We start from the raw sequence: 11,330 nt of genomic DNA, 5'->3' as shown, positions 1-11,330 counted from the left end.
TGTGTGTGTGTGTGTGTGTGTGTGTGTGTGTGTGTGTGTGTGTGTGTGTGTGTGTGTGTGTGTGTGTGTGTGTGTGTGTGTGTGTGTGTGTGTGTGTGTGTGTGTGTGTGTGTGTGTGTGTGTGTGTGTGTGTGTGCGTGTGTAAATCGGCCTCATGTTTGGTTGTTGGATCGAGACCCGTCAGCGGCGAGAACAACCACTTTGTAATCTTATTTGAGGGATTTAACCTGAGCTGGTCCGGGCCACAACATGATGGAGCAGGACTCGAGTCAAGATGCTGAGAACATCCTTCACTGACACGTCTTCTGTTCCCAGGTTGACCAGCCGAAGATCCAGGAAACATGTCCAAGTAAGTTTGAACACGTTTACAGTTGAACAAGAGTAACATCTTCCGTGTGTGTGACGATGATTGGTCAACAGGTGACCAGGTAACTAGTTGGCTTGTGTCCATGACCCCATGTGTAGCGCACACTTACCTGGACCGAATCTTAAAATAAGATACATCAGCCGCTCTATCTGCAGCTTAATCCTAAATGGATGAAAGAGCCAAAGAGATTAGTCTCCACCTGCTGCTCCCTGGATCCAAACCCTCAAACATGTGTTTGATCAAACCTGTTCCATTCACCTGAGCGATCTTTAGTTAGGTTAGTTAGGTAGAACTTTATTGATCCTCAGGAGGTCTCCTTCGGGATTTTTTTTTTTTTTTTCTCCAAATTATCCAAGAAGAAAGAGAAATAAAGAAGATGATACAATCTACGTCCAAAGATAAAGAACATAGATCAAAGAAAAATAACAAAGACTAACATAGAACAGAACATCCAGATACTTTCACTCCACTCCTGCCCCCGAACTCAGAATTGTACAATTTAATAGCCCGAGGAATTAATGAGTCCCTGAGTCTATTAGTGTTGCACCTGGGAAGGAGCATTCGTGCTTCACCTGCTTCTCTGCTCACTGATGACAGTGTTGAGAGGATGATGTCATCATATGTCATCATAGTGCGACTGTCAATCACTCAACACCCGTTTCTCACGCAGGGTTTTCAAGAAGACGTGTAAAAACGAAGGGGTGAGTCGAACCCGCCGTGTGGTTGTGCTTTCAAAAAAGGTTGTGTTGCTCACGGACGTGTGTTACAGCTGACGCTCTTCCTCGGCAAGAGAGACTACGTGGATCACATGAGCTCCGTGGACCAGATCGGTGAGTCCGTGACGTGGACCTCGAGTCAGGACCACACGTGTGTGACTTGTCGATTCTTTTGCAGATGGCGTGATAAAGCTGGACAAGTCGAACTTTGCCGGCAGAAAAGGTGACATTTGACCTCATGGTATTAACAGAAAAAACATACACAATTATCCATAAAAGTCCCATTTTGAACACATTCGAAGAACATTCACGACATGACACCAACAACTCTGGTGTCATGTCGTGAATGTTCTTCAAGACGCAGTAACTTCTCATCATGACCATGTTTTACACTTTATTACTTTATAAAGTTGCTCTAAGCTGTAATCAAGCTTTGTTTATACAAAGTCCCTTCGAGGTGGAGGCCACTGATGATGCGCTGTGACAATAGAGTCACACATCACAACAACACACACACTGATGATACAATAGAGTCACACATCACAACAACACACACACTGATACTGCAGTTTTTCTGCTATGTTTGACCCTCTTTCCTTTGATGACTGCCCAGACGTGGACAGTTTGATTCACTGTTTCACTGGTCATTGTGTTGAAATACTGGATCAAGTGGCACCTGTTAAATCGAACTTGAAAATTCAGAAAAAACGGTGCCCTTGGACAAATGAAGATCTCCTGAGTCTGAAGAGACTTTGTCAAAAGACTGAGCGTCTCTGGAAGTCCACTATACTTGAGGTGCACAGACTTCATCTCAGGGATCTGATGTCTTCTTACAATGAGATGGTGGAAACTGCTAGATCTGATTACATCAGAAAACTGGTAGCAGCAAATGAGAAAAAACAAAGAAAGTGTTGTTTGACACGATTAATTCTCCTGCTCCTCAAATCACGCCTGTCTTCTGTGAAGCTGACAGCAATGCATTGTTGAGATTTTTCATTGACAAAATTAAATTGATCAAAGACAAAATCTCTGAGCCCCTCTCCTCCTCTTGGTCTTCCTTCACTGCTGTATCATTGGGTGATATTTCATCACCAGTGAACAAGATGAAACCCTCCTCTTGCTCAGATGACGTTCTTCCTTGTAGGCTTTTGATCAAAGTATTTGGTGTAATTGGCCCCTGGGTTACCAATATGGTGAACCTCTCCCTTTCCACAGGGGTTTTTCCCAATGCATTTAAACATGCCATTGTAGAGCCTCTGCTCAAAAAGCCAGGCTTAGACCCAACTGACCTCAGTCATTTCAGGCCTATTTCTTAGCTCCCTTTTGTCCAAGATCTTGAAGAAGGTGGTGTCTGAGCAGCTGTCTTTGTTCCTGGATCAGAGCGACATCCATGAGAAGTTTCAGTCTGGCTTCGTAAACATCACTCTACTGAGACAGCTTTACTGAAAGTGTCCAGTGACATCATGATGTCGGCTGACTCTGGTAAATCCACTGTTCTGGTTCTCTTGGATTTGTCCTCAGCCTTTGACACAGTTGATCACCAGATCCTGCTGAGAAGACTGAGGGATGAAGACTGTCTGGGTCTGTGTTAGAATGGTTCTCATCTTACCTTTCTGGGGACAGTTTCAGTGTATCTGTCAATCCAATGAGGTCTGAATCGGCAGATCTGTTGTGTGGAGTCCCTCAAGGTTCTGGGTCCTTTATTGTTTTTGCTGTACTTGATTCCCCTCGGTAAAATCATTCAGAGATTTCCTGATGTTTCTTATCACATTTTTGCTGATGACATCCAGCTCTACTGCTCTGTTGATCCAACTGAGCCCCAGAGGCTGAACTTAGTCAATTGTTTGCTAGAAATCAAACAATGAGTGAAAACACTCTACAGCTAAATGTGGACAAAACTGAAACTCAAAACTGGTGATTGCTCCTGATGATAAGATTCCAGGGTTGAGTCAGTACTTGGGTGACTTAGGTCAGTCTAACAAACTGAGCCTGAGAAACCTGGGTGTTGTATTTGATAAAGACATGTCTCTTGTTCAACACTGAAGAAAACTGACCAGAAACTGTTTCCTTCAACTGAGGAAAATCTCTAAACTTAGGAAAATGTTGTCACAACATGATCTGGATCTTATAATCCATGCGTTTGTTTCTTCTCGTCTGGACTATTGTAACAGTTTGTTTTCATGTCTTAACAAGAAGGATCGTCTCGTCTGCAGTTCATACAAAACTCTGCAGCCAGAATTCTGAGCCGCTCTAGTAGAAGAACTCACATTTCTCCGATCCTTAAAACTCTTCACTGGCTTCCAGTTTCTTTCAGGATCAACTTTAAAATTCTGGTTATTACTTTCAGAGCTATTCATGGTCAGACCTTCCATCACTGATCTGATCCAGCCTTACACCCCAGCTCGGGCTCTGAGGTCTGTGGATCAGAATCTACTAATGGTTCCTCGTACACGGTTCAGGACCAGAAGAGAGAAAGCCTTCCAGACTGTTGGAAGCTTTGGAACCATCTTCCTCTCTCTTTGCGCTTGATGATCTACTGACTCCTTTAAGAAACATCTTAAGACATTTTTATTTTTTCAGGCTTTTCCTTGATTTTCTGGAACTCCTGTTGTGTTATCAGTTTTATCTTGATCTTTAAAGTATATACTTTATTGAGTATTGTTTTGATTGTTTAAGCGCTTTGTGACCCTGGTCTGGAAAAGCACTATATATATACAAATAACTTACTTACTGACTTACTTACAGTGTTCATGTCCTCACAGTGTTCGTGCAGCTGGCCTGTGCCTTCCGCTACGGCAGCGATGACCTGGACGTGATGGGCCTGTGCTTCAGGAAGGACATCTGGATCACACACGTCCAGATCTATCCCGAGGACCACAAGCCGACACTCACGCCCATCCACGACACGCTGCTGAAGAAGGCCGGGGACGACGCCCTCCCTTTCAGTTTCATGGTATGTCTCGTTCGTCTTCTCGGGAAGAATGTTGTGATGTTTCCACGTTATCATGGGTTCACGTTCTCTCTTCCTCGCCGTAGATTCCGAACAACCTACCGTGCTCGGTCTCCCTGCAGCCTGGGCCCGACGACAAGGGGAAGGTACCTCTCAAAGTCCACATCACACCTTCAAACCCTCATCCTCTTCTTCAACCCTCAGTCTTGCGGCGTGGACTACGAGGTGAAGGCGTTTCTGGCCATGGAAAAGTGCGACCCAGATGAGAAGATCAGTAAGAAGTAAATGGACTTTAACGTAAAAGTATTTTTATTCCTGAACTCATCCTGGTCTCTGGTGCAGGGACACCGCTCGCCTCATCATCCGTAAGATCCAGTACGCGCCGTCCCAGATCGGGGCCGGGCCCAAAGCCGAGCTCTGCAAAAGCTTCATGATGTCGGACAAGCCGGTTCACATCGAGGCATCGATGGAAAAAGACGTAAGGCTTCGAAAGGATTCCACTTCTCTTCGCCGCGGATACGTAATCCTTGTGTTTCCACAGCTCTACTTCCACGGAGAGCAGATCCCCATCAAGCTCAAAGTCAACAACGAGAGCAACAAGACCATCAAGAATATCAAGATCACCGGTGAGTTTTCCACAAGCCTCTTCAACCACCTGAACTCATTCAAACGTGTCTCCATCAGTGGATCAAACCACCGACATCGTGCTCTACTCGGCTGACAAATACACCAAGAGCGTCCTCATTAAGGAGTTCTCGTAAGTCAGAGACAAAATCATCTAGAAAGACATAAATATCAAGATGTCTGTGGTCTCCAGAGAGACCGTGGAGGCCAGCAGCACTTTCGAGAAGACCCTCAACATCACTCCACTGCTAGCTGACAACAAGGAGAAGAGAGGACTGGCGCTGGACGGACGACTGAAGGACGAGGACACCAACCTGGCCTCGTCCACCCTGTACGTCCTTGACTTGACCTTGAGCACAAAAGACGGACATTAGAGAAAAAAAAATGCCTGAAGCGCATGTAAGCTAGTTGGCAAGCTAGCATTGTAAGTTAGCTAGTGAAGTTAGCATCAGCTTTTAAAGCTAGCATTTTAAGTTAGCATCAGGTGTAAAGCTAGCATTGTAAGTTAGTTAGTGGAGTTACCATCAGGTTTTAAAGCTAGCATTGTAAGTTAGCTAGTGAAGTTAGCATCAGGTTTTAAAGCTAGCATTGTAAGTTAGCATCAGGTTTTAAAGCTAGCATTGTTACTTAGCTAGTGAACTTAGCATCAGGTGTAAAGCTAGCATTGTAAGTTAGCTTGTGAGGTTAGCATAAGGGTTTTAAAGATAGCATTGTGAGTTAGCTAGTGAAGTTAGCATCAGGTTTAAAGCTAGCATTGTAAGTAAGTAAGTAAAGTTACCATCAGATTTTATAACTAGCATTATAAGTTAGCTAGAGAGGTTACCATCAGGTTTTAAAGCTAGCATTGTAAGTTAGCTAGAGAAGTTAGCATCAGGTTTAAAGCTGGCATTGTAAGTAAGCTAGTGAAGTTAGCATCAGGTTTTAAAGCTAGCATGGTGCCAGCTTCACGACAACTAGTTAGCGTTATGAGAAGCTAGTTTGAAAGCTTCATAACCACTTATAATGTCAACAGGTAAAATAAATCACCTTGCTAACTAGTTTGAAAGTTAGCCAGCTAACAAGCATCATGTCAACAACTAACTGGTTCAGCTCTATAACAACTAGTTCACACATTAGCATCTTAATAAGAATTTCTAAGTTAGATTAGCAACAGTAGCAGGTTAGAATTATGAGAAGCTAGATCAAAATCTTGCAATTCTACTAACTATGCTAACTCGTTTGAAAGTTAGCCAGCTAGAAGAACCTCTCATATCATGACAGCTAGTTAGTTGGTTGAATAACTTGAAGTTGAAATGGCATTTAAAAGAAACATAATCAAGATTATTATAAGATTATATTACAGGTTATATTGAAAAGACTAATTCACAAAAACAAAATCTAGTCGTACACGGATACAACATGTATCCACTCTTTCAGTCGCGTGTCCAACTTATGTCATCAGTGGCTTTAAAAATAAAGTTCCACAACAAAATCAAATCCACTAATCCTTTAATCTACCTGATTCCTCTGCAGTCTGCGGCAAAATGTGGATAAAGAGGTGCTGGGAATCTTAGTGTCGTACAAGATTAAAATCAACCTGATCGTGGCAGGAGGAGGGTGAGCGCTCGCAGGATTACATGTCAACATTGTTTACAAACGTCACTCCACATGTGTTTCCATCCCTCAGGCTGCTGGGAGGACTCACTGCCAGGTGAGTGTCGTGACCATCATCGAGTGTAGATGATCGACCAATCGTCTATCCTGGCGCTTGATTGACACGCAGGGCAGCCAATCACGTGACATCTGACTTTATCAAACACTCGCCTCAGACTCAAATATGTCACAGGTCACATGACTCTTGTCTAATACAACATTACTGATATACTCCCAGTGTACTATAATACTTCCATGATACTGATATACTCCCAGTGTACTATAATACTTCCATGGTACTGATATACTCCCAGTGTACTATAATACTTCTATGGTACTGATATACTCCCAGTGTACTTTAATACTTCCATGGTACTGATATACTCCCAGTGTACTATAATAATTCCATAGTACTGATATACTCCCAGTGTACTATTATACTTCCATGGTACTGATATACTCCCAGTATACTATTATACTTCCATGATACTGATATACTCTCAGTATACTATAATACTTCAACGGTACTGATATACTCCCATTGTACTATAATACTTCCATAGTACTGATACCCTCCCAGTATACTATAATACTTCAATGGTACTGTTATACTCCAAGTGTACTATAATACTTCCATGGTACTGATATACTCCCAGTGTACTATTATACTTCCATGGTACTGATATACTCCCAGTGTACTATTATACTTCAATGGTACTGATATACTCCCAGTGTACTATAATACTTCCATGAGTATAACATTATTTTATTCTATTAATACAAGTACATTTACAACTTTATCGACACTACACACTCACAGAAAACCATGAGAAAGTCGACCAATGGGTCGCTTTCCTCGTCATAAGCTCCGCCCCATTGAGTATGAAATATTCCATTGGATGAGTCAGCTGTCAATCAAAACAGCTGATTTGGTGTTTGACACTTGTGTGTTCTTGCAGTGATGTCACCGTGGAACTCCCGCTGATGCTCATGCACCCAAAACCAGAAGGTGAGTTTTAATCCCTGACGTTCGACATCTGCCGACAAATCCCGACGTTCTGTAGAAATAACTGATCTTTTCTTCTCCCTCGTCCTCCGTCATCCGTTGCTTCCTAGAATAAAGGAAGTGCATCGATGTGAGTGTGAAGTCATTTCATCCTCGACAAGAGTTTTGTTCTGAAGATTCTGCTCTCTGTCCAGCGAGGACGTCACTCTGGAAGTAGAGAAGAGAGGAAGAGTGGAAGACGTTGTGGGGAAGTGAAGGAACAAAGATGGCGGCGGAGTCGTGGTGGTCGGAGGCGGCGATGGAGGGAAAAGACACCTGTGACCTCACGCGGTTGTCGTCCATGTTTGTGTGCAGGCGTATCAAACTAGTGTCAGTCGTAGGAAGTGTTGAGCTCAGTGTGCGACAGTCGGCACTGAAGTAGCTGCACTGATCTGGACTCATCCGTCACTGCTTTAATGTATTTTAATGTGTTGACTCTTGACGAGTGTGTCCTGATCGTGTCGTTGATCGTGAAATATGTTTCTGCCCGACATACTGCACAACAAATAAAAAACATTTCAATGGTTCGGAGTATTTTATCTGGTCAGTTTTAAACAGTGACGGGCCGTGCATTTCACACATAGGCCTTCAGTGGCGCACATTTGAATGAATCCACCTCTCAATAACTACTTTAAGGTTCTTTATACACAACATACACACAAACACACATACGCTAAAGCGACACACACACACACACACACACAAGCACCACTATTGATCTCATACAGCGCAACATTATTAAGAAAAAAAATGCATTTACTCACGTAGTTCATGGAGGAAATAAATAAATCCTTTTAAACTTGTGAAAGACTCGTCTCGGAGTTAGCATAACTTTCTTAACAACTTCCAGCTTTTCTTGAAAAGACGAGTCTCAGTGCTATCCAATCAGAGGACATGAACGTGTCACCTGTTCAACGCGTCCAGCGTCGTGGAAGCAGTGACGCGTGTAGCTTCCTAAGCGTTGACGTTGTGTCGTTAACTGGAATCTGATTGGTTCACACAATCCTTCGGCTGCCGTTGACTTCAATGGGCAAGGCCAGCTCTGAAGCGACTGAAGGCCTCGGGTTTAAACATGTGTTTGTGGCACGTTTTGAGTCAAACATACAGCCTTGAACATCAAAAATATCGATTGCATCAGTGTGTAACTTGGCAAATAAATAGTGTATTTATTATATTTATATAGTAATATACATGTAAGCACAGTCTACATTAAGAGAATACATAGTTCAACATGTGATACATGAATATTCAGTTCAGTGTATTTTAAAATGACGAATAAATAAAGATACCAGTAAAAATAACGTGTTTTGTCACAATTATGGAGGAATTTAAAGGGGAGTAAATTGACTACTTTAATAAAAATGTATCAACTATGTTTAACTGTTTTCATCTTCTTTTGTATTCTTTGTGGCTGCTGTAAACCTGGTATTTCCTCAATTCTTTAATAATTGACTTAATGTTTTATTATTAATATCATATTACTTGTTGTTGTTTAGTGGTGAAGTATTTATTTTATGTTGAAAACCATTGGATATACATATGATTATGTAGGAAAATTCATTGAAACCTTTTATTTATTTTTCAAAGGAAGAGAACCAATGACCTTCTTGGACGTTTGGTTAATGACTACATGAAGGTGCGACTAAAGAGGACGATCAAGGCTTTGACAACCACTGAGAAGAAAAAATAAATCATAAGTTGCAGATTTAATAAACACTTAAGTATCTGCTGTCAGATTATTTAGTAAGTAAGTAGGTGATTTGTATTTTAAGAGGGCTTTTCCAGACCAGGGTCACGAAGCGCTTAGTAGAAAGATTTATATTTAAATTGAATGTTTAATTTGGACCCCCTACACCTCACGAATACACACACACACTTGTGTACTCCTGTAGTCTGTGTTGTTATACATTTTATTATTGTATTTATTATTGTTTTAAAAAATAACTTAATATTATTCTTTTGTATATTCAGTACGTAATTATTATTTTATTATTGTTTTAATCGTTTTTGTGAACTGTTGTGAACTCAAATGACCCCAGTGTGGGAAGAATAAACGCGTTAATAACGTACATCAATCAATCAATCAATCAATCAATCAATCAAAAATAGTGACAGCGCGTATTATTGACATAACTAACATCACCAGCAGGGGGCGGTAAGATTTCCTACAGGCTTATTCTCTGCCTTACGAAGAAGACGCCGAGCACGACGTCATCGCGTACAACGTGTAGTCGCGCTGAAGCAACATGGCTATGAATGGAGGTTTGTGGACTTATTATCCATGTTTCCAACTTTCTCGCGTCACGTTGCGACACGTTCACGTCACGGAAGGAAACTCATCTGACGTGTTCAAGTTTGGCGTCATCTTGTTTGGCGTCAGAGTGACGTGAATATGTTGTATTTGAGCGTCTAGTGCGAGGTGACGTTAGCATGCTCGCGTTAGCTTGTCATCATTTCCTGGCTAGCTACTTTCAAAACATGCCAAACGGGGAAATAGAAAGATTTTTGAGCGACTATCTTCTGCACATTAACCTCATAATGTCATGTTTTCGCTGCACGAAGCTGTTGTTCTCGCGCTGGTGGCGATTTAAGCTGTTTTAATCGTGAAGGTGTCACCGGACCAGTCCATGTGTTTACCTTTGACTAAACTGTGACCCTTGAACTTTGACCCTCTCAGATGATGAAGACTTCGAGTGGGAACCCCCCACGGAGTCCGAGATGAAGGTGATCCAGGCTCGCAGGGAGAGGCAGGACAAGATCAGTAAACTGATGGGAGGCTACCTGCTGAAAGGATACAAGATGCTGGGCGACTGTTGTGACGTGTGCGGGGTTGGTGACGTCATTTTACTCCCGTCAAAACACTCCAGATGTGATTCGAATCAAACTCTTGACAAAAGTGACGACAGGCGTGTGTAGCTTTGTGTTGTCATCGACCGTAAATCCACTTTATTTGTGATTCTAAAAGTCCTTTCTCAGGTCGATTGTGACAAAACAAAGATGTTTTACTATGAAGTTACTTTTGTGAGAATCATTTCAATCCTGTCAGTGAATCGTTATGTTTCTAATCGTCTCATCTTGATGATATATTTTTGTTTTGTGTCCTCAGACCATCCTCCTCCAGGACCGCCAGCAGAAAAACTATTGTGTCTCGTGTCAGGAGCTGGACTCGGATGTCGACAAGGACAACCCTGGTAACTTTCTCTTGATTGATTTGGTTTGCAGGGGTTTATGTTTCTGACAGAACGAGACACGTGTAAATAAACAGGACGTGAATAACAAATTATAGCTTAAGAATAAAAACTGAGGGATCAATAAAGTTCTAACTAACTTAAATTGGACAAAATAAAGTCCAGAGAGCAAAGAAAAACCTGGTTTCTGGTCAAATATGAGTTGATAATAAATAAATGAAGGAAGAAACGACAGTAGTTTTAGTGCTTTTTTTTTTATCTCTGTGGTATTTAGAGTCTGTATTTTTAGCTGCACAAAGGAAAACTAACATGTTTTGGAAGCTTGACATTCCTTTAAGTCGAGCCTTAGAAGCAAGAATCATTTCTATTACTCGACTAATGGGATGATAACACGATTTAATCTGCTTCTCTTATTCCACCGTCAATAGGTTCCATCTTTACATTATGTGCTGAATCAAATAAAGACATTTATTTTTTAAGTTTAATCAACTTTTACTGATTAAAAACTGAATTGTATTGAACAGAAACTGATGATAAGAAATCTAGCTTCACATTTGTTCTGAATAAACGTCACTAAACTTCACTTCCTGGTCTCATAAGAAGCTGGAGACACAAACTATTGATCATCAGTCACCATGAATCTACTTAAGTTATTGATTCATTTAAATAAACTCCATCCCATAATATCATGATACAAGCATGACAGAGACGCTGCATCATGAGCTGCAGACACAAGTCTCACCATTTAAACGTTTAACACAAACTAATGGTTGAAAGAAGAAACGATGAAGTAATTCTCAGAGGGAGA

At 41.5% G+C, this 11,330-nt stretch overlaps 2 protein-coding genes across 2 annotated transcripts in view; both read left to right on the top strand.

Annotated features, from left to right (window-relative positions):
- Positions 1-341: 341 nt before the first annotated feature.
- arr3a (arrestin 3a, retinal (X-arrestin)) lies at positions 342-7,324 on the top strand. Its single transcript, XM_087808042.1, has 14 exons — positions 342-349; positions 1,038-1,068; positions 1,137-1,197; positions 1,262-1,306; positions 3,846-4,036; positions 4,120-4,179; positions 4,238-4,314; positions 4,376-4,511; positions 4,575-4,659; positions 4,718-4,790; positions 4,851-4,988; positions 6,170-6,253; positions 6,324-6,347; positions 7,249-7,324. Exons 1-14 carry the CDS (start codon positions 342-344, stop codon positions 7,307-7,309), a joined length of 1,074 nt encoding a protein of 357 aa, XP_087664168.1. The 3' UTR covers positions 7,310-7,324.
- A 2,195-nt stretch (positions 7,325-9,519) lies between these two features.
- Positions 9,520-11,330, top strand: part of znrd2 (zinc ribbon domain containing 2) — a 4,373-nt gene continuing 2,562 nt past the window's right edge. Inside the window, exons 1-3 of the mRNA XM_087807306.1 lie at positions 9,520-9,596; positions 10,012-10,163; positions 10,441-10,525. Coding sequence (XP_087663432.1) covers positions 9,581-9,596; positions 10,012-10,163; positions 10,441-10,525 — 253 coding nt within the window. The 5' untranslated portion in view covers positions 9,520-9,580. The remainder of the gene's footprint in view (positions 9,597-10,011; positions 10,164-10,440; positions 10,526-11,330) is intronic.

Source organism: Callionymus lyra, chromosome 14, assembly GCF_982586985.1.
Source record: "Callionymus lyra chromosome 14, fCalLyr1.hap1.1, whole genome shotgun sequence".
NCBI classification, from domain to species: Eukaryota; Metazoa; Chordata; class Actinopteri; order Syngnathiformes; family Callionymidae; genus Callionymus; species Callionymus lyra.
Note: the sequence above shows the minus strand (reverse complement) of the source record. Positions and strands in the feature narration are given on the sequence as shown.